We start from the raw sequence: 23,726 nt of genomic DNA on the forward strand, positions 1-23,726 counted from the left end.
CAGAATTGAAAGCCCAGAAATAAAACCACACATCTATGGACAGCTAATCTTTGGCAAAGGAGCTAAGAACGTACGATGGAGAAAGGAAAGTTTCTTCAATAAATGGTGTTGGGAAAACTGGACAACCACATGCAAAAGAATGAAAGTAGATTATTATCTTTCACCATATGCAAAAATCAACTCAAAATGGATCAAAGACTTGAAGATAAGACCTGAAACCATAAAACTCCTAGGAGAAAATATAGGCAGTACACTCTGACATTGGTCTTAGAAAGATCTTTTCAAATACCATGTCTATTCTGGCAGGGGAAACAAAAGAAAAAATAGACAAATGGGACTTCATCAGACTAAAGAACTTCTGCAAGGCAAAGGAAACCAGGAACAAAAATGAAAAGACACCCCACCAACTGGAAGAAAATATTTGCAAGTCATATATCTGACAAAGGGTTAATCTCTAAACTATATGAAGAACTCACACAACTGAACAACAAGAAAACAAACAACCCCATCAAAAAATGGGCAGAGGATATGAACATTTTTCCAAAGAAGATATGCAGATGGCCAACAGGCACATGAAAAGATATTCAACATCACTAATCATCAGGGAAATGCAAATCAAAACTACACTTAGATATCACCTTACACCCGTTAGAATGGCCATGATCACCAAGACAAAAGATAGCAAATGTTGGAGAGGATGTGGAGAAAAGGGAACCCTCATCCACTGCTGGTGGGAATGCAAACTGGTGCAGCCACTATGGAAAACAGTATGGAGATTCCTCAAACTAAAAACAGACATACCATATGACCCAGCTATCCCAATACTGGGTATTTATCCAAACATCAACAGTTAACATCAGTTGACATCAACAACTCAAAGAGACTTATGCACCCCTATGTTCACTGCAGCATTATTCACAACAGCCAAGATGTGGAAGCAACCAAAGTGCCCATCGACTGATGAATGGATAAAGAAGATGTGGTGTATACATACAATGGAATACTACTCAGCCATAAAAAAGACAAAATTGTCCCATTCTCAACAACATGGTTGGCCTTGACATTACTATGTTAGGTGAAATAAGCCAGACAGAGAAAGACAAACACTGTATGATTTCACTCGTATGTGGAAGATAAACTAGCACATGGACAAAGAGAACATTTAGTGGTTACCAGAGGGGAAGGGCCTTGGGGGTGGGCACAAGGGGTGAAGGGGTGCATTTATATCGTGACTGACAAACAATAATGTACAACTGAAATTTCACAATGTTATAAACTATTGTGACCTCAATAAAAAAAATACTGATCTTGAAAATATATGATATCAGGTATTTAGAAAAGCTGCAAATTGACTGAGCATTTTGGTTTCTTTTTTTGCCACCTTCTCAGGGTTATGATTTGCCGATCCTTTGATGCTTTGGTGATAAGACTTTCACAGCTCTGCATGTTTAAGGATTGGTAACAATGGAAAGCAGGTGACAGAAATGTTCGCGGTGTTGGTGGAAGGTCTTCTAGAACCTGTATTTTCAGCCACGGTGTCAGCACAGCCACTGTAGGTTAATTAGCAAATGGTAAAATGAAGAAACAGCAGCAAAACGGAGCCGTAGTGAAGGATGCTGAGTGCAGAGCCAGGCGCCTGGGTCTTGGTCGGTCCTGGCGTTGATGCTAGGAACTGCTTCCCCTCGGGCCGGTTGGGGAGGTTCTGGGTGCCTTGGTTTCTGTGTGTGCAGGGGCCCTCTCTCCTCGGGCTGGTGTGAAGGCTCAGGGTGACTGTGTGCCTAGGGCCTCCTGTCAGCCAGCTCTCACCTGGGGCCAGATCCTCCTGGATCAGCAGATCAAAGGTATTACGTAGATTTGGGGGTTTTTTGGTGAATTAAATGCTTTCATTTTTCCCTTGTAAGTGTCTTGTATACTTTTCATAGTTGTATTTTTTTCCTGTGGCTGCTGTAACAAATTACATAGATTTAGTGCCTTAAAACAACACAGGTATTGTCTTACAGTTTCAGAGGTCAGAAGTCTGAAATGGTCTCATTGGGCTAAAATTAAGTGGTTGGCAGGGCCCATTTCTTCTGGAGGCTCCAGAGGAGAGTCCGTTTCCTGCCTTTTCCAGCTTCTAGAGGCACCACATTCCTTGGCTCATGGTCCCTCTCCCATCTTCACAGCCAGCAGTGACCGGTTCAGTCTTTGAGATGCCATCTCTCTGGTTCCGGCTTTTCTGCCTCCTTCTCCCCAGTTAAGGACCCTTGTGAGTGCATTGGGCCCATCTAGATAATCCAGGATAATCTCTTTACGTTAAGGTCAGATGATTAGCAACCTTAATCCATCTGCGACCTCCATTCTCCCTTGCTGTGTAATGTAACACATTCATAGGTTCCCGGAATCAGCTGGAGATTTTTGAATGCCCTTAACACAGGTGTGGAAAAAAAAAATCATAGGACATAGTGATTCTATAAGTAGAAAAGCCCTGTGTCCTTCCCACAGTGAAGGTAACTTTTGAGAGGTAACTTTTCAGTTTAACCTTGTTTTTCCCCAGACAAGTTTTAGCTCTTGAGCAGTCAGACCACGTTGGTAATTTATGCTCTTTCTGGAGACTGTTTAGTGCCAAATTCAACCTTTTCTTTTTCTTTTGGTGAGGAAGGTTGGCCCTGAGTTAACAACTATTGCCAGTCTTCCTCTTTTTGTTTGAGGAAGATTATGCCTGAGCTAACATTTGTGCCCATCTTCCTCTATTTTGTATGTGGGACGCCTGCCACAGTGTGGCTTGATGAGTGGTGTGTAGGTCCATACCTGGGATCTGAACCCGCGAACTCTGGGCCGCTGAAGTGGAGCACGTGAACTTAACCACTGCGCCACCAGGCCAGCCCCCTAAATCCAATCTTATGTCATAATCAAGACCTAAAATCGTTTAAAAATTATTGCATAAACATTATAGGAATATTAGCCACAACAAATTTATAGCTTTTTGAGCATAATGCAAACCTTTTTCCTTTAGTTAAAGAGTAACATGTACCTTTGTTTTGGTCTCGTTTAGACATCTGACATGCCTGTAATCAGAAAGCGAGCTCCCAGTAACCTCTCCCCACACAGAGCTGCTGTGCACCCTTCAGTCTGGATGCAGGTTTTTAGCAGGCTGAAGCACTGGTTGTCTGTCTGTCTTGTTGGAGGCATCTTCACACAAAGCAGGACATCCTGGGGTCCTCTGCTCTTTAAGTATCAACTTAATACTGATTCTGTTCTGGTTGCAGTTGACTGTGAAGAATTAAAAATCTGAATTTGAAAATGCTTTGGCCTAAATAACTTTGTGACTTTGCAGCTCTAGTGGACCCTAAAATAAAAGGTTTTGTGCATGAAATGATTGAAAGTCAAAGCTTCCATTGCTCTTTTCGTTGCTGGAGGATAGACAAATTACGTATGGGTATGAGGACAGCTGGGGCTGGCCTGAGCACAGCCGCGGGGTCCGTCTGGGCTGGCGCTGAGCTTTGGCCAGACTCTCATCTCAGCGAGAGCACCATGGGTCTGGAAGGAGTGTCTAGTCTACAGTGACAGTTGACTTCTCTGAAAATTGCAGTTGTTTCAAGAATAGCCATTTTCTTATCATTTTATTGTTGGTCATCTGAAATCTGAACGATAACATCTATGTCTAGTTACTCATGTTTTGTAAATTGGTCACGTGTTAGTGTCTTTTTAATATTGGTATAAGTTACTACTTCCTCTTTGAGTTCCCAAGTCCTTCTGTTTTAAAGATTTTAAGAAAATGTTAAGCTGAGTTTGTTGAAATATGACCCATTTATGCTTAAATCACTGAAATCATCTTTTTGAATTCTTTTTTCCCCCGTGTTTAATTAGTTCTTATTTGCTTTTAACATAAAAAGTTTTAAATTGCGTGATTACTACATGATGTGTGCTGGTCAGATTCTCAGCGACTTGCGCGGTGAGGGCCTGCGTGGGTCTCTGACCGCGGGGAATAGGTCAGTTCCAGCTGGTGTAAATTGTGAGGAAATGGTTTGGTTCATTCTCTCAGAAACTGGGCTCTGCTTGCCGTTCTCGAGGAGTGTCTGAGCCGGGCTCTCAGCCTGGGACAGGTGCCGTGCAGGTCCAGGCAGCACCCAGACACAGTGCCCGCGTCTCTCTGTTCGGAGCAGGTGACTGTCCCCCGATGTTTCCCTTCATGTTCAGGGCTCCTGTGCCTGCTCCTCAGTCATCCCTCCTGCCAGGGGGCTGCCAGGCACTGATACAGCCAGGGCAGAGGAGGACCGTGCTGGTCTGCACACACCCCTGCACCCGCCTGGGTGCGGGCCCCTGTGTGCCCCCTGGCTCGCCCCAATCCTCAAATCGCTGAGCCCCCAGTGAGTGACGAGAGTGGGTCCTGTGTGTGTAGACACACGCACAGGGAAAGAGATTTATGTCAATGCGATCAGGCTTTGAATTACTCTTATTAGTTATTGTGATGTCTCCCCTCTCACCAAAAAAAGGAATCTCCGTTGTCTGAATTGAGTCTTTCAGTAGGCTTCTTGAGTCAGAAAAATAAACCCCACTTTTCTGCAGAGTCCTCTGATGCGGGCACGTCAGTAAAACCTCATTTTGCTTTTAGTAGCTCCTTTCTAACGTCCGCATCCTCATTGGTTTTCCTCGTGCCTCTGTTGCCCATGGGATTAAAATGGAAAATCAGCCTGGAAGTTGCTCTCTCTTGCAGTTCAGATCCCAAAGCTCTAATGACTTTTCTCCTTCATGCTTGAGCTATTCGGGGAAGCTACAAAGTTTATGTTGTTCATTTAATTACCTGTCACATAAGATGAGATTTAATTCTTCGGAGTTTTACAGTAAGCTCTTTCCCCTCTTTCTTTTTGTGCTCTGACTCTCTGTGGCCCATTTTCAAAGGCATCTCTCATTTTCATAGTACTCGAAATAAAGATTGAAGAGTATTATAATTGATAAGACCTGTGTATTCTGAGAAGCTTACGGTGGCTTTGCTTCGTTCTTGTCCGGTCAGGGTAGAGTGTCAGTGGGTTGGAAGGATTTGGCTGCAGACGTAGATCAGGGTGCTATCGTAGTCAGCTCTTGCTGCCGTAGCAGATAGCACAGACTGGGGCATAAGCAGCACACTTGATTCCGCACGGTTCTGGCGGCTCGATGCCCCAGATTGTGTGTCGACAGGCTTGGCTTCTGAGGCCTCTCTCCTTGGCTGTGGATGCTCTTTTCACATCTTGGTGTCTCTCCATGTGTCCCCAGTTCCTCTTCTTCTAGGTCACCAGTCAGGTTGGATTAGGGCCCACCCTGAGGACCTCATTTTACCTTAATCCCGTCTTTCAATACCTTGTTTCCAAACCCAGTCTTGTTTCGAGGTACTAGGGGTTAGAATTTCAACACATGCCTTTTGGGGGAGGACACGGTTTGGCCTATAACAGATTCTGAGGTCAAATGGTCACATGTTGAGTCCCCAGTTACTGTCAGATGACATCTTTGCACTTGACAGATGTGCTAATTGACCTCTACTCTTTTCAAGTTAAAGTTTGGACTTAAAGATTTATTCCAGATAGAATATAAGAAAAACTGTTACTTCATAGTTTCCATTTAGACGAGTTTTATTGTTTAGCAGGATTTCCTGTGGGAGATGGCTTGGGGGCGGGTAGGAGGCATTTCCTTTTTTTACTCTGTGTACATACGTTAATTGTTCATTTATCTTAGATTTTATTGCAAGGATCATGTGTGTAGTTTTATACAGAAAATCAAGTGAAAGAGGAGAAAGCTTCCATGTAGTTGCCCTCATTTCTACCTAGCAACGAATAGTGGTTTTTGTATGTTAATCTTGCGATCTAGTAGGGGCCGGCGTGGTGGTGTAGTGGTTAAGTTTGCTCACTCTGCTCTGGCAGCCTAGGGTTAGTGGGTTTGGATCCTGGGTGCAGACCTACACTACTCACCAAGCCATGCTGTGGTGACGTCCCACATACAAAATAGAGGAGGATTGGCACAGATGTCAGCTCAGGGCCAATCTTCCTCACTGAAAAAAAGAAAAGTTAGGAAAAGAACATCTTGGAACCTTGTAAAGAGGCAACAGGAATTGGCAGTCAAAGATAAGAAATCTGGGGCCAGCCCCGTGGCAGAGTGGTTAAGTTCGTGTGTTCCACTTCAGCAGCCTGGGGTATCGCCAGTTTGGATCCTGGGCGCAGACATGACAGCACTCATCAGGCCTTGCTGTGGTGGTGTCCCACAGCACAAGCAGAAGGACCTACAACTAGAATATACAACTGTGTACTGGGGGGCTTGGGGGAGAAGAAGAAAACAAAGAAGATTGGTAACAGATGTTAGCTCAGATGCTAATCTTTAAGAAAAAAGATAAATCTGAAGCTAACTGAAGATTTTCTGTAATGATTTCTAAGATGACTACCAATGACCATGATGAAAAATGATAAACATAAAAATTTTTATTTTAACAAAAAATGTAGTAATAGTGAGCCTTATTAAGTATTTACTTTGCATCAGACCTTGTTGGAGGTTATTTACTGTGTTGACTCATTTAATTCTCACCAGGCTGTGTTGGGGAGGTATTTTTATTTTCCCATTTCACAGATGGTCCCCCGACACCCAGGAAGGGTGAATGGTATCCCCAGGCTTATTCAGCCAGTACGTGGCGGAGCTGACATGGGACCCTGGCGGTCAGGCCTCAGTGTTTGTGTCCAGTCACGGTGCACCCCGCCTCTCTGCCCCTCTCGGCTCAGCTGCCTAGAAGTATCATTCCTCTCAGCAGTGACTTGACATTGTTCTGTGGTTTGGGGGAGGTTTTTTTAGGTCCATGAGAGCAAAATAAGCAGATGTATTAATGGCCCATATCAATTCCTAGTGATTGCTTTAAGATCAATATAAAAGCAGTTTGGAAAATGGTTTTGCTGAAAAGAGGATCCTCTGAGTATAAGCATTTGAGTCATCTATATGAAAAGATTTTTTTTTAGCTTAAGTGTAATATGGTCGTACAATCGTTTTATGAGCGCTAACTGGGTTTTCAGCTCTCTTAAAGCCAGGATGGAGAGCTGAATTAAACCTGAGTGGGCAGCATTAAGTCAGGCGCACCCGCATTCGGAACTAGTGTCTGCCGCTGGCCAGCTTTGTGCTCGAAACGCCTTGACCTCTCAGATCCACTTTCTGTACCTGTGAAGTCTGGTTGTGTTTGACCTTGCCTTCTAGGAGTTACCTAGGACTAAACGAGAGAGTGCATGTCAGGTGTCTTGGGTAATATGTGCACATGGAGAGTGTCCTGTGTATTGTAGCTGCTACTGGCGTTTGGATGCATATTGAGTTTATTTTGGTGAAGAAATTCGTGCTCACTTCCCTGGATTCCTTGTCTGCACGGAGTTCTGCAGCTGTTCTGAAGTTGAAGGGAGCAGTGGTTGTAGAGCACAGACTCAGGAGGAAAGCTGAGGGGAGCTGAGCTGGCTGCATCTCTACTAAGCTCTGTGGCCTTGGGCAATTTACTCAACTTTCCTGATCCTCATTCTCCTTGTGGGGAAAATCATATGTACCTACCTCACAGAGGGGTTGTGAGGGTTAAGTTAGATCATGTATGTCAAGGGCTGGGTTTTCCTGAGACCAGTTATTTAAAGGTATGAAGCAGCCTTGTTTTGTAATGTCATATTACTAAGTATAAAGTTGTCTAAAATTACCCATTTAATAACCTTTAGAGCCAATTTTGCTATGTTCATCTAAAAATGTCATAGCTGGATTTCTCTTTGTTCCTGTTATAGGTGCTGGAGATCAGAATTTATTTACCTCTGTTTATCCGACACTGTCCCAGCAGCTTCCAAGGGAACCGATGGAATGGAGAAGGTATGGCCTATTGTTTTCTGGGTGTATCTCCCTCTTCGTTTTTAGACATTTTTTTTTTTTTTTTAAAGATTTTATTTTCTCCTTTTTCTCCCCAAAGCCCCCGGTACATAGTTGTATATTCTTTGTTGTGGGTTCTTCTAGTTGTGGTATGTGGGACGCTGCCTCAGCGTGGTTTGATGAGCAGTGCCATGTCCGCGCCCAGGATTCGAACCAAACACTGGGCCGCCTGCAGCCAAGCGCGCGAACTTAACCACTCGGCCACGGGGCCAGCCCCCATTTTTAGACATTTTTGTGAGCAAGTGAGGTAGTAACAGTTGAAGCCTCAGTTCTAAGTGGATCGTAAAGAAGCTGTGTGGCATCCCTGAATCTGTGGGCCTTATTCTTTAAGGAGTGTGCTGATTGTCTCAGCGAGACCTAGGGTGCTGGAAGCAAGACAGGTCCTCTGAGTTAAAGGCTCGCTTTTGTAGGGATGACTTCTGATTCTTCATGGCTCATCAGAATGTCTTCAAGACACAGGCGTTTGGAAAGGAGACGTGCGCTCACTCAGACTGCGCATCAAGCAGAAGATGTACTCTCGGTGTGCGCTCTCGTCAAGAGCCCTCTCCACCCTGAGCTCCTGTGCTCTTTGCTTAAGGATGAGACAGTGTCCAGAAAATGTTATTTAAAAATTAGGAGAGAAACCAGATCAACCATCCCAGTTGACCTGTTGTGTGTAATTGTTCATCTAATGACTTGATCAGAGGAAATAATTGACTTTGAATTATCTTATTAGAAAACTTATTTCTGGTAAGATTAGATATTATTTCTAGAAAATGTTTGGATTTTGACTTGTTAACACAGGTAATCTGATTTTAACCAAGGTGTATAAAAAATCTCCCGTTGTTATTGATGTTCGTGTAATTCTAATTCTTGCTGCATTATTCCTGTCTGACCACCACTTTATACCATTGTAACGTGAAGAATTCCTGTGGCTTTCTGGGGATGACTTACCCAGGTTCTCTAGTGAATCAAGTCTATTTTTTCTGCACAATTATAGTGTTAGAAGGAATGTGTTTAGTTACTAACGTTCAGTATAAAGAGTGTACAGGATGTGGGAGAATGCCCTTACAGAAGAAGTGCTCAGCATCTGAGGAGGCCCAGTGCTATGAACAAGAGAGAACAAGCCTACAAGTGGAGGAGTTTAGTACCCGACAAAATGGAGTAATCTGGAAGGATTTTGAATAAGTAGACACTGTTTACACATTCAGAAAGATAAAAGAAAAAAAGTGTGTCCAAGAAACAAGAAAGGGGGTTATGAGGAAGAAGAAAAAATGAAATAAACTACATAGATTGAATATATGTATTCATCTCTTCGTCTTCCTCAAACCTCACTAAATGAGGAAAAAAGTGCTGAAAATGCCTCAGTGCACAAGGACAGAGGCGGGGGGTGGAGATGGAGGCAGCAGAGAGCTGGGAACACCTTCCGGGAGAAGGAAGAGACACAGAGGAATTGGGAGAGAGAGCTGAGAAAGCCATGTGTCTGCAGAGGTGGCTCCCTGAGAAGCAGATGAGTCCCCTGGCAGGTGACAGGGCCCATGGCCTTGGAAGGCGAGGGTAAGACCAGGTTGGAAAGGTGGGTAGCAGAAAGTGTGGACAGGGAGTAGTTAGATGCAGGGCTCCTGCTGCCGTGTGTATGTGTGTGTGTCTGTGTGTGTGTGTTTGTTTGTTGAAGTGACCAAGCTTGCCTGCTCCTGCAGGGGCCTGGAGAGTCTTTCTGTGGACAGAAAACCTCCAGACTCTTGGATACGAGGCACTACAGAAAGCGGGAGAAGTGCCATTCTGAAACCAGCAAGTCTCAGTCTGAACAGGGCACAGCCGAGATCCGAGAACTGTGTGCCACATCCCAGCGAGTGGAGACCTCATCTCAGGAGAAGCCGATGGCTCCTGGAAAAGGCCTGCCACATTCCCTTTCTCGGCCAACACTGGGGGGATGTGCTTCATCACGTTTAGGACCGAGGCTGCCTCCCTGATTGGTGCAGGAGGACTCTGGGCTCCTGAGGGACGCTTCCAGGGAAGAGAATTGATAGATGTCTGATGCTTGACTTTGTGTGGGTAGTGATCAGAGGGTTTACAGTTCTGTTGGAGAGCTTGAGAGGAATTAAAAATGTTGATACTGCGAGCTAGGAAAATAAAAAATGCCAAGAAGAAAAGTTACATTATAAGGCTCCTGTAACCATAGTGTGTTACTTGGCTCATTAGTGAGCAGTGTTGCTACATTTACTAATAAGGGAAACAACATGGACAACGACTCGTGATAGAACTGCTGGAGGGTGGAGGGAGAGCAAGAGCTTGGGCACACACAGCTGGTTCTGCATCTTCCATCATGGACAGTCGAAGATTGTCTCTAAATTTAAAGTGCTCGGGGAGGTGTAGCGTGTTGAATTCCGCCTCCCAAAAAATATGTCCACCTGGGACCTGTGAATGTGACCTTATTTGGAATAAGGGTCTTTGCAGATGTAATCAAGTTAAGGATTTCTGCATGAGAGTAGTGTGGGCCTTAAATCCAACGGCAAGTGTCTGTAGAAGACACGGGGGAGAAGATCACGTGACGATGGAGACAGAGATTGGAGTGCTGCGTCTGTAAGCCAAACAACGCCACGGCTTGCCAGCAGCAGGAGAGAGGCCAGGAACGGATTCTCCCTTAGAGCTTCCAGAAGGAAGCAACGCTGCCACACCGTGATCTCAGATTTGTGGCTTCTGAGCTGTGAGATAATTAGTGTTTTAAGCCTCCAGGTTTGTGGTCATTGGTTAGAGTAGCTACAGGGAACACATGTGGGAGGAGGCCAGAGAAGGATGGGGAGGCGCCTGCTCCTGTCGTGGGGGAGGGGGTGTGAGAGAGAAAAGCTTCTCAGTACTATTTAACATGTTAAAGCATGTACATATTACTGTGATAAAAATTAGAAATTGATTAGATCTTGGAAATAAAAAAATTGAAGCAGAAACTTTACTAGATGCAGTGAACAGTCGTGTAGCTGAAGAGCAAATTAGTGAGTTGGAAGATGGAGCTTCGAAATTGGAGTTTACTGCTGGAGATTGATGCCAAGGGCTGGAGCTGGAAAGCATGGAAGAAGAGCAGAGACACAGGCTACATCCAGGAGTTTCAGTGTCCCTCTAGTAGGTGTTTCAGAGGAGAGAACAGAGAATGAAGGGCTGGTGTCAGGATTTTCCCAGATGGGAATCAGGAGATTGCAGGAGCTCGCTGAATGTCCAGCAGAATGAAGATAAAGCAAACAAAAAGCTGTGCCAAGGAAGCAGGAGAAGAGCAAATCCGAACCTACAGTCTCTGTCCAGGCTTACAATGCAGCAGGAAATACAGCACCTAAGACTGGGCTTCTCCAAGTCCTGAGGGCAGGTACCTTTGAACCTGATCCTATCCCCTGCACTCTCCTGAAGAAGGAAGGCTGAATCCGAGCCCCCCCGCCCCCGCTCCCAGCCCAGGACGACGCAGGTGTGAGAGATTCTGTTCCTCTGAGGCCTTGGGGGCCAGCTGGGGCCCAGGATGGCCAGGGGCCCTCACCTGTCACTTCTGGCTGCACAAAGCCACATATGTTTGCTCCAGGGTGCCATTTAAATATTATGTTCACTGTTTGCCAGAGCACGGAGATAGTTGGGAAGCACTGCTTACTAGAAACCTTCTCAGACACAGATGATCAGAAATCTTACGGCCCTGTCTGAAAGAATTAAAGGGCGTATCTCAACAAGAAGAAAAATGAGCCCAGAATTCACAGGATGAAAGAAGTGGCTGCCAGCAACAAGTCATAAAAATATTTTACTAAAATTAAGGTATCAATCTTTTTAAAAATTAAAAAATCTAAAATTTCAGATATGGGGAAGGAAGCAGAGAAGAAAGTGTATCTTTCCTGTCTCGTTCAAGAAGAGGGTCGACATTTGCTTTAGTCTTTGAAAGAATGATTTGTTCATGCATATTAAAAATAGTGGAGTAGAGATAGATGGTTAGACTTTCAAGCCAGCAGAGAAAAAGGATGGAAAAAGAAAACTCGATTAATCCCACAAGGGACAGGAAAAAATAGAGCCTGCAATAGGAAATACGCAAGTTCAAGTATGAGCCTAATTGTGTTAAATGTGGTTGGTGTCAGCTTACTAAACAGAGACTCCAAAGAATACGAAATCCAGCTCTTGGAATTTAAAGGAGACACAGCTACTACTGGTGGAAAATAGAGGTATGGAAAAAAGATGTATGTAGCATAATTCATTTTTCGGAAGTGTAATGAAATAGCATCCATATCCTCTGACAGCCTTAGATTAGATGTCTGTAGCTTGTGGGATTCCTCCATCTTCTTTTTCTTCTTTGGTTGAGAAAGAGTGTTTACCACTGTTTTTTCATGCTCTGCAAACAAAAGCGTGTTCTCTTTCATCGGACAGTTCTCTCTTTTTTGAATGGTACAGATTGTCCCAAAAGTGTTAGCCCAGATGAAAGCTTTCGTAGCTTCCCACTGTGCTTGGCATCTGGGAGCGCGTTTTCTCTCTTATGTAGTGACTAGAGATTCAGTTAAATTGCAAGTGATGCCCGTTTGTCTCAGAAGTCTATAGCACTGCAAACAGCCTGGTGAGGTAGAGTATTGCTGTGTGCTGTCATTGAGCAAAATGAAAGATTTTATGGAGGGGGGAGTTTGACATGTAAATGTGAACTGTGAATTATTAAAGTAATTGCTAGAACTTTTTGGACAGAGTATTATAGTTACAATTCAGGGTTAATATTATATATGTACTTCTGAACTCAGAGCTATGGTTAAATTATGTTGTGTTTTTCCTGTTTCTTTCTGCTGAACGTTCTCCTCAGTGGTGTGTTAAACATTGTTTCTAGGTCCTATGGCCGGGCTCCGAAGATGATTCACCTGGAGTCTAACTTTGTTCAGTTCAAGGAGGAGCTGCTGCCTAAGGAAGGGAACAAAGCCCTGCTCACCTTCCCCTTCCTGCACATCTACTGGACAGAGTGCTGTGTAAGTGCTCCTCGAGGGGAGGGCGCTTGCAGTGGGACTAAGCATGCACCTGTCTGGGCTTTGTTAAGACAACTGTAATTTTTCACACTTACTTTTTAATGTACTCTGTGTGTTGGTGGTCTTCTCTTTTCTCCCTTCCTCAGCTAGACGTGCAGCTTTGTCCCTGCATGTTTCTGTCCTGGTGCAGGGCCTTGCACTCATGGTAATCACCAAAGACAGTCTTCCTTCCTGTGTTGCCAGTTATTGTGAGCCATCTCACTGTCCCCGACTGGCCACTAGGTATCTTTAGTATTCGCTGTCAGTTTTGTTTTCATAGCGCCCTGTGTTCACCATCATGGCAGTTACTCTGCTTGATCATGCTGTTTGTCTCTCTCGCTGGTGTATCGACTTTCTGAGGGCGGGGCCCTGTGTCCTGCTTCCTCCCATCATGGTGCCTTTTGCAGGAGGCTCTTCATGACTGCCCATCGAGCGAGGGACACTACTGTGTGGGTATGGTGGCCTTCACTTGTACTATGCAGTTGTGTATTTATGAACCTAGAAGGAAACTTTTCATTCCTTTTTTTTTTTTTTTGAGGAAGATTAGCCCTGAGCTAACATATGCTGCCAGTCCTCTTTTTGCTGAGGAAGACTGGGCCTGAGCTAACATCTGTGCCCACCTTCCTCTACTTTATATGTGGGACACCTGCCACAGCATGGCTTGACAAGTGGTGCATAGGTCCACGCCCAGGATCCGAACTGGTGAACCCTGGGCCACTGAAGTGGAATGTGCGGACTTAACCGTTGTGCCACTGGGCTGGCCCCGAAACTTTTTGTTCTTGACAGAATTTTTCAGTCATGAATTAATATAGAATTCTGTGGGTCATTTCTTCCGGTTTTGACTCCAATAAAGTAAGCATTTTGCAGTATACAAAATATATAAATCGTTACATACTGTGACATTTTAACCTGAATCTGAGGCTGCAGAAGTCGTTCTTTGTAATTTTAATGAGCGGGGACTCGAAGCTCAGGCCTCGTTTCCCCTGGACTTTGCCCCTGGGCCACACCTTTTGCGTTTGCTGGTTTTGCTTTGTGACCTTTCCCAGGGGAGTCGTTGATGGTCTTACTCCCCCAGTAGTGAGTGTGACGGCACGTCTGAGATGTCGTCTAGATGGGAAGCTGGTTAGAGACTCAGTGTCCAGGGTGTTTATCGGGGGCCAGTCATGTAGGCAGCCTCTGCCTGGCATGTACCAAAACTGTGGAGTCCCAGAGGGGAGCAGGTGTCAGCACAAGCCATAGTGTTTGTACTGCAGTTTAGGCCCAGTGAGGCACTCTTGCCTCACGGTGGCGGGAACCCTCCCCAAATCCGTGTTTCCAGATGCCAGCCTTGGGAGCAGGCCCAGAGGTGGCCGTCCCGCCTGCTGTGCTGACTCTTCTCTACAGCCCTCAGTGGCAGCGTTAGATTCGACCTCGTGTGAGGGGTTGTCCGATTTCTCCATGCTATAGTTCTTTTTTGCCCTTGCAACCAAGAAGCCCTCTCTGGGGAGCCCCTTTCAGACCACATGAGGATCCTGCTCCTTGTCCTGCTTGGATTTAGCGCCCACTGATGATCCTTCCTGAACCAGTCTTTACTCAGAGCTGCAAATGCCATGCCCCTAAATGTCTCAGCTGGTGCTATGCTCTGGAGAAGAGTCCGTCTGGGTTTCTGCTTTATTTAATGCTCTGTAGTCAGTTATCCTTGCTTATCTTGGTGCTTGAGTTGTCCCGGATTTGCCCACTGAGTGTCACCTCCAGCTGGCTCCTGTGTCCTTTGGAGCATTTTCTAACTTTCTGGCATAGCAACGTATTCTTGGTTCTTGGACCTTTGCTCCCTTGTCCGGGGATCAGCCATTTCTTCACGGAGCACTCGGGGAGTATCGCCGCGTCTATGCCCTTCAGTAGGCGGAGTTGAGAGAGTACACATCTTAGAAATCCTGAGTTGATGCTCATGCCTCCAACTGTAGCCTAACCCCACAGGCTCCTTCTTGCCGTAGCCCAGTCCGTGTTGATCTCCGCCCTGGCTCCCGGCAGCGTCCACACGTTAGCTGCTCAGTCCTGCAGTCTGCGCACAGTGCTTTCAGAATTGCTGCGCCCAGGAACAGACCTGTGGAGAGCCCCGCGTTCGTTCACCTGGTCCTCTTCCAGGTGGACTGCATTGTGATCAGAGTGGCTTTATGAAACTTGTCTTCTCTGTGTCCAAATAAATGATCAGTTTTTGTGGTTGTTCCATGTGTGTTTGAGAATGTATTTTCTCTGTTTTCAGATTATAATGGTAAATATGTGTTTGTAAGAGCTGTCTTACTGGTTGTATTGTTTAGCTCATTTCTGTTTTGCTGTGTTGTCCTCTTGGCCTGTCTTGAACTGACAGTGCCATGTTCAACTCTTCTATTATTGGTGTGTTCTACCCTCTTGCATCTTCCGTAATTCCTGTTTTCTGTAGGTGGTTGATCTTATTATTTAGTTGTATAGGTATTCATAAATATATTTTTTATGGAGCAAAATATGTAATTAAAAAACCAGTTTCTGAGTAGTGTATCATGTTTAGGAAGGCCTGGTCTATCTGAAGATAATAATTGATCTTCTCCTATATGTTCTTTTAATCATTTGATAGTTTGTTTTATATTTGGACCTGTATAGTTTCAGGTTATTTTTGTGTGTAGTAGGAGATTTGGGGCTTCATGATCTAATATTATAGTCTAAATGGGTAGCAAATTAGTTTGACTTCATTTCATAATCGACTGTCTTTTCCCCACTTATCAAAAGTGTCACCTTTATTTTAAACCAACATCCTGTATGCGCAATATCCTAGACACCTCAGTTCTATTAACCATTGTCTGTTCTGTGCCAGGACCAGACTTCTAATTATTACATTTTTATAATATGTATTGGTATCTCTTCTTTAAAATAAATCTCTTGGCTATTTTCTCTTCCTTAGAAATTTTAGAATCAGATTGTTAGGTGTATAAATTTTGTTTTCCCAAAATGGCTGTACCAATATAGCCCATCCCACATGCTCTTCTCTACTCGCTAGTGACATTCCTCCATTGAGAGGCTGGTCTGTGTTTCTTCCAGTTGAATCTGAGAGGGCCTCTGCCTGGCAGAAGGGGCACTCTGACTTTTGAAAAAGACTAAGTCATAAAAGGTAATGTGTCTCCTGCTGGGTCCTCTTGGTATGCTTGCTCTTAGAGCCCAGACACCATTGTGTGAGGAAGTGAAGTCCCCATGGGAAGGCCACCTGGAGGTGTAGAGCCCCGGTCCCAGCAGGTCCTGGCCAACACGCTAGCGTCCGCCAGCAGGCGTGGGCTGGCCCCTGCGCCCAGCCTTCTAGCGCCACAGCTCATGCTAGGTGGAGCAGGCGAGCTATCCACCAAATCGCTGGCTCGTAGACTCGTGAGCAGAGTAAATCTTCCGGACCACCGCATAGTGTAGAGGTTTGTGGCAAAGCGGGAGGTGACTGGAACAGCAGTTGAAAAGAAAAAGACAAGACTGGAGGCGCTTTGATTGGGATTGCCTTGAGTAAGTTACAGGTTCACCTGAGAAGAATTTCAGTAATCATGAATCTTCCCACCTGGGGGCATGGTTTGTGTCTCCATTCTTTATGCCGTTTTTGTGTCCTTTAGTAATGGGTCATAACATTTTTCATAAAAATATAGTTTTTGTGGACATTATGAAGGAGGTTTCTTTTCCTAAAATTACATTTTCTAATAGAGAGCCTCTGTTTTTTTGTTCTTGTTGTAGGTTTTTGTTTTGTTTTAGTTTTGAGTATTATCTCTTAAGCAAAAGTTCCTGGAGCAAGTTGATAATGTTTAGGATCTTAGATTTAAAAGTAAAACTCTTAGTTATGTTCTCTCAGTAGTTGCTTTAGGGTTTATAGTGTACGTCAGTAACTTACCACCTCAGTCATGACCTTCAGGTCACGTTCTACTGCCACGTGGGCTGAGAACTTCCCAGCAGTGTGCTGTGCCGTCGTGGCATATGTGTTAATCCTCTGCGTGTTACAGACCCCACAGGAGGTTGTTACTCTTATGTTTTCAGTCAGTTATGTTTTCAGGAGATGAAGCATAAGAGAACACGTCTTCATATCTGCCTGCATGAGGACCATTCTCAGAGCTCCCCTTTCCTCTGTGCAGATCCCGAGTTCCCATGGGGTTCGTCTCCTCCACTGAAGGACTTCCTTCACGTCTTCGAGTGCAGGTCCATTGCTGCTGAGTTCTGGCAGCTCTCATATGTCTGAGAAAGTCTTTATTTTGCCTCACTTTAATTTACTTCACTGAGTATAGAATTCTGGTTTGACAGTTCTTTTTTCCTTTCGACACTTAAAGTTGTTACTCCGCTGTCTTGGTTTCCATTGTTACCCATGAGAAATCTTTCATTTTTGTTGTGTTACTTTCCACATAAAGTGTCTTTTTTTTCTTTGGGTTTTAAGATTTTTTCCGTTTATCACTGGTTTTAAACAATTTGATTATGATATGCCTTAGTATAGTTTTCTTCATGTTTCTTGTGCTTTGGGTTTTTTGGGCTTCTTTGCCTTATAAGTTTGATCAAATTTGGAACATTTTTGGTTATTATTTCTGCAAATATTTTTTATGTTTCTCCCTTTCTCTCCTTTGGGGACTCCAGTTAATTATATATTAGGCCACTTGAAGTCTTGCAGCTCACTGACGCGCTGTTGATATTTGATCAGTCGTGTGTTTCATTTGGATAATTTCTGTTTTTCTGTCTTCAAGTTAACTAACTGTTTCTTTTGCAGTGTCTAATCCGCCCTTAGTCCCACCCAGTGTATTTTTCAGTTTAGACTTTGTGGTTTTCATCTCTAGAAGTTCCACGTGGGTCTTTTCCTTCTTTTTAAAAGATCTTCCATGTCTCTGCTTAACATCAGTCTTTCTTCTGCCTTCTTGAATATATGAAATATGGTTATAGTAACTATTTAAATGGCTTTGTCTGCTAATTCTATTATCTGTGTCATTACTGAGTCTATTTCTATTGACTGATTTTTCTACTTACTATGGGTCATATATTCTTTCTTCTTTGTCTACCTGGCAAGTTTTTATTGGATGCCAGACATTGTGAATTTTATCTTGTTTGATGCTGGTATATTTGTAATCCTAAAAGTTTTCTTGAGTTTTGTTTAATCTGCTTGCTAAGTTTGATCCTTTTAGGTATTGATTTTATGATTTAATGGGTCTGGAGCAGTGCCCAGTCCAGCCCTAGTTATTCCTTACTTCCTGAGTGCCCCACCCAGTGACTTGAGGTTTTCCAGTCTGGCCCCTTTCCAGGCCCCTTGTGAGTGTCTAGTCCTGCCTGCTGGGTCTCTCCATGGCTTTGGGTGGTACATGCACACATGTGCTGATCAGTTCCCTGCTGAATGCTCGAGGGGCCCCTCTGCAGGCCTCTTGGGTTCTCTTTGTGCTTGGTGCACTCTCTTCCAGGATACTCCGACCTCCTATGAAGTCAGCTGCCTTCGTCTCCCAGGACTCTTCGGCCCTTTCTCATCCACGCAGGGCATCTGCCAGACTTTCCCTCAGTGCCCTGCCATGTGCTGTGGTCTGGAAACTCCAGGGGGTCAGCTGGGCCCCTCGCGGGGCTCACCTCGTTTCCCTCTCTTGAGGATCCCTGTCCTTTGTCCCCTGATATCCAGGGTTTTGAAAACCCTTGATTCATGGGGTTTTTTTCGGTTGTTTCAGGTGGCTGTGTCAGTCTGGTCCCTGTACTTCGTCTCATCTGGAAGTGAGAGTCCTCCTGTGCACTGATAGATGTCAGCATGCACTCGTTGATTTCTAGTTTTTGCAGTGTAATTCATTCCTGTCATCATTTATTTTAATGCTCAAATTGTCCCAGATTTGGCCTCTGTGACCTTTCGAAATGTCCTTATTCTTTTAGCACTCCCTTATACAGGATTTTCCAGGGTCCTCTGGTCCTGTCCCTGCCGAAGCTCTGGGGTCAGCTGTTTCTCCAAGGAGCCGTGGTTCTTTCTGGTGGAAAACTGTATTTAGAAATGAAGATCTGGAGTTAGGAGTGCTCTTTGTTGTTGAGCCCTCGCAGTGGACTTACCTAGAGAATAGATGTATGTGGTATGTGTATGCATGTGTGTCCGTCCACACATACATTTGCGTGTGTTCCATATGTAGCTTTGTGGCATGCACACACATCGTGTACGCACACACAATCCAATTCCAATCCAACACCACAGGGTTAATTCTAGTAACTCCCATCTCTGACACGGAGAAGCCAGGCACTCCTTGTCTTCCATGTGTTTGCTTATTCGAACAATCGCTGTCAGTGAGCGTTCTCCTGTCACTGAGTCCTGTTCCCCCACAACACAGTGCCCCTCTCTGCTCTGGGGCTGCCGCTTTGTGCTGGATCACCCCCTCCTAGGACCTCACGTGATCCACAACACGCCGGGCAAGGTCACGCCCAGAGGGAGGCCCTCTCTGCCCTGCTAGGCCTCGGACACCTCGTGTCCTTCATCACTTCGCGTGGGGTCCCACGTCTTGTTCTGTGATACCCTCCTTGCTCTGCTTGTCTCTGGTGCTGGGGCGGGGCTGCTCCTTGTCCCCCATCAGGACCCCTTCCCCACCATCCCACTAGTGGGTTCTTCTTCTTTTAGCTTGTTTCCTTAGGGACCCTTAATGTCACTGGCTCAGCGTGGGCTCCTCTCCTGAGGAGTCACCAAGTCTTTGTAGTGATGTTTGGTAACGTTTGCTGTTTGCTCTCTGTCGTGAGTGGTGAGCTAGATTGTGTACTCCTGATTCCCTCAGAACTTTGGGGAACTCTGCCCTGCTGCTCAGTGAGGTCTCTTCCTGAGAGTCCTGGCAGACTGCCCAGCGGAGTGTCCCAAGAAGGGACACTGGTGTCCCCTCAGGGGGTGCAGCAGTCCCTCCCTGGTGTGGAGAGCGGGGCTGGGGGTGGGCCTGGAGTCGGGTGGGGGGCACCTGGAGCTTTCACAGCCCTTCCCGGCTCCCTGACTTGGTGGGGCCCTGTGATTGGTGTCTGCTCACTGACTCTAAGGCTGTGGGGTCTGTGGCTGCCAGCCCTCTGGCCTTTTGGTTTCGCTTTCCAGGTGTGATGTATCCGGGCTCTTGGAGTTCTGACAGCACACCAGCATTGTAAACCTCATCTTCAAGTCCTAAGAACCGCCAGTCTCTGGAGGAGACGCCGTAACTGATGGATGTGAATTCGCAGAAAATTGATTTTTGCAAGATAGTTTTCATCTTAATTTTTTAGCAAAAGGTCGTTTCAGATTGTATTTGTTTCTCATTTAAACTGAGGACATGGCAATTTTTAAAATCAGACTAAAATTATAAGCACTGTCCTTTGGATCTTTTCACTATTAATTAAACCAAAAGTGGGACTGGATATAGAATTTGAGATTTAACTCATTCGTGGATAATCACATTAGCACATGTCTGTATGAGCGTTGTTCAAGAGAGTGAAAAATCCAGAGAAAATACAGGCAGGATGATAAGGAATCTTTCTGTTAAAAGAGGGGAAAGGATATATTTAAATAGAGGTATTAATTATAGTTCTCAAAGGTTTTTAGATGCCTAATTTTGAAAGGAATTAAGCATCTTGGTTTTAGATTTTCTCTCTGAGTCTGCCAAGTGGATTTGCGGAGCCTAAGAGCAATTATCAATAGAGTTAGACATAGCAAGGACAGTTCCTGTTTCCCTGTTCTCTCTGGAAGAGGACTGAGGATGGACTCACTGGCTTTTGTGCAGGTGGGGTGCTGTCTTTGGCAGGTGATGTTTGGGCCTCTGAGTCAGAAGGAGCATTGATTTTTAGGACCAGGATGGCTCCTCTGTCAATCCCTGGGAATCAGAAGAGCTTGCAAGAAGCACTAGGTTGTGCTCTTTCCTTGGGTTTGCGTTGGAAGTGGCCTTGCCCCTGACATGGTCTGTGAGTGGCATCGAGGTTAGAGTGGTTTTAGGGGCTTGCAGAGAGCTGAGGGGCTGCAGAGAAAACTGCCGGGAGGCAGGCCTTGGCTTCCTACAAACGGTCTTGGCCCTGCAGTGACAACTAGCCAGCACGATGACAGCTAGCCTGCAGCAGGAGGAGCTGCTCGCCTCCGCCATGAAGGCAGGACACACGACTGGATGGGCTTCATGCAGTGCTCGGGTTCAGGGCCTTTGGCCATAGAGACCTGGGTTTGAAGGTCCCAACTTACCTAGTAGACTCTGTCACTGTGGCAACTCACCGAGCTCTCTAACTCTCAGTCTCTTCCTCATAACTTTGGAGGACCTTCCCTCAGTGTCAGGAGTATCTGGGGACCATGTGCACCGAGGGCATGGTGCTGAGCCTGCCCAGAATGCCCACAGGTGTGGCCAGTGCTGGGCTTTACATGGAGTGTCCCTGTGTCGGAGCCATAAGGCCCTGCGGCCTCTGTGTTCTCTGTTATCAGACACGTTTTGCCCTGTAAACTAAAGCACATTGATTAACTTGCTTTCACAGTGACTTATTTATTTTTAGGATACTGAAGTGTATAAAGCTACAGTAAAAGACGACCTTACCAAGTGGCAGAATGTTCTGAAAGCTCATAGCTCTGTGGACTGGTTAATAGTGGTAGTTGAAAATGATGCCAAGAAAAAAAACAAAACCAACATCCTTCCCCGAACTTCTATTGTGGACAAAATAAGAAATGATTTTTGTAATAAACAGAGTGACAGGTAAGTGTATCTTTAATTTTCCCTCCTTGGGCTGATAGCTGGATGATGCTGGCTCCTGGGTAGCGATGAAAGTTTACTCTGAGCAGCTGTAGTGTTCCTGACCTGGAGCATGTGATGGGGGTGCCCAAGAGACCAGGGCCCTCCCCTCCTGCTCTGGCAGGCAAAGAACTGTGAGCAGTAACGCCCTGTGTGTGGCGTGGGAGGGGCGGGTCCAGTGGCTCAGTGACCGTGGAAGAGACCACACAGTGGGTCCCCTTTCTGAAGATTGGTAATGGGTGTTAGCACAAGAATGGCTTCTCGAAGTCCTGCAGTCCTGTGTACAGCAGGATTCCTTAAATGTTTTGTAGCTATGGAACCCTGTGTTTTGTTTGTTTACCATATCACCTATTAAGGGTTCCTAAAAACAAGCTATAAAATGCTGACTTACTCTCCTTCGGAAACTTGAAAGTGACTCGGAAATTCTGGTGGCCACTTTGTTGCACGGACTTCCTTTCCCCTCTTGTTCATCCCTGTCTGAGTCCTGTTGTCGTCCTTCCTCTTTGGCGATGCCATCCCCAGCCTGACACTTATATAATTTACCGTCTGCCTCTCCTAGTTTAGCGCTTTAACTCGCCCAGGTCCGGGGGTGTAGTGGTGACCCTGCTCCCTGCACTGCTACAGTGTGGTCTAGTGGCAGAAACAGGCATTACTCCACCCCCAGCTCGCCACGACTGTGGTTGCCACATCTGTGGTCACCACACCTTTGGTCACCATGGTGACACATGCTCAGTGGGAGGGTTCCAGAGTGCAGCAAGAGCCTGGAGTAGGAGAGCTGGACTGCTCTGGGGGCTAATGGAGCTGCCCTGAGAAAGCAGCAGTGGGGCTAAGAAATGAAGGATGCATAGGAGTTGAAGGAAGAGATCCTGAGTGTATGTGGCTGGGAGTACCAACCAGACACTGCCACATGGCTCCTTTATTCTGTGGCTGCATCTTGTCAGGGCCACCCAACGAACTGACAATTCTTCTAAGGAAGGAGCCATAGGTGGACTTCGTTTTTATGTTCCACACAATACTGAGTACATAGTAATGTTCAAACTTGCCTTATTTATAGTTTGAATTAAATATTAGATTGTCCAGCTTATGGTTTATCTTAGAGAAATTTTGTGCAATCTGGACTTTGGGAATTTTTTCCTAAGGTCTGTTATTCATAAATTAGTTATCACAAAGGAATCAGCTTGACGTTTTATCAAGATGCTCCGTAACTGAGTGTCCGTTCCTTCACTGCAATGCAGGTACACTAACATTTTTGTTCTGAAGGAAGGAATAGATGCCCTGGGCCTGGAGGGAAGAGAGCTCTGTTTCACCAGCTGAAGGAAAAGTGGGCCAGCATGGCATAGTGAAGCAAGAGATGGAGCCAAAAATCAAACCAAATGGCCTTTCAGTTGTTAATAAAACAAATCATATTTGTTTGGGATTTTATTAAGTAAATAAATTGGTACTAATGGTGTGTATTAGTCTAAACTTATGAAATGTTCAAATTGTATGATTTTTCAAAGTGCCTATTGCTTGCTTTTAAGCCTACATTATTATTTTTTTATCTAATTGCCGAAAGTATGTTTCTGCTGAGCCTATTTAAAACTAACTTGCTTTTAATGACTATTCGTTATACGTAAAATTTAACTTACTAAAGTCTTTAACATTTCATCTTTAATATTTAAACATACCATCTAACATTTTGATTTTCGTCAGTTTGCAAAGCCACCTTTAACAAATCTGTACTTCATTTTTTAATGTAAAAACCTGGGTCACGTTTTCATAAATTTGAATTTAGTAATGTCTGTATTGACAATTGTTTTATTAGGTAATATAACTTCCGGCCTTTGGAAATATCAGAACACGTGGCCCTGAAGTGGCTTACCTTTTTTTTAACTTTAATCTTGTATTTAATTTATGATTATAAATATTACATGTTTATTGTAGAATTATTAGAAAAAGACAATAAGCAAAAGGAAAATAGATATTAACTGTTAGTGTTTGGTGTATCTTTCAGACTTTTTACGCATAATGTTTTGTGCTTGCTTTTTTCATTTAGTACGTTGTAAAAATTTTGCCATCAGCAGTAAATGTGTGTCTGTACCCTATCGTTAACGAGTGTATGGTTTCTCACAGTATCAAGGCACGTAAGGTATTTGTACAGTCTTCTGCTAGACGTATAAGTTACTGCTTACTTATTATTGTAAACAATATTATA

General features: G+C 44.8%; 1 protein-coding gene across 11 annotated transcripts in view; it reads left to right on the forward strand.

The window, feature by feature from the left end:
• The window catches only part of TRAPPC10 (trafficking protein particle complex subunit 10), a 102,344-nt gene that overhangs the window by 17,595 nt on the left and 61,023 nt on the right, over positions 1-23,726 (forward strand). For 4 of the 11 annotated variants that reach the window (XM_070597779.1, XM_070597781.1, XM_070597789.1 and 1 more), the window contains exons 2-4: positions 7,737-7,818; positions 12,683-12,818; positions 21,300-21,496. In XM_070597779.1, coding sequence (XP_070453880.1) covers positions 7,737-7,818; positions 12,683-12,818; positions 21,300-21,496 — 415 coding nt within the window. Of the gene's footprint in view, positions 1-7,736; positions 7,819-12,213; positions 12,430-12,680; positions 12,819-21,299; positions 21,497-23,726 lie in introns of those variants that run through there. The other 7 variants (XM_070597784.1, XM_070597790.1, XM_070597782.1 and 4 more) reach the window with 7 other exon arrangements.

The sequence above is a fragment of the Equus przewalskii genome, chromosome 27 (genome assembly GCF_037783145.1).
Source record: "Equus przewalskii isolate Varuska chromosome 27, EquPr2, whole genome shotgun sequence".
NCBI classification, from domain to species: Eukaryota; Metazoa; Chordata; class Mammalia; order Perissodactyla; family Equidae; genus Equus; species Equus przewalskii.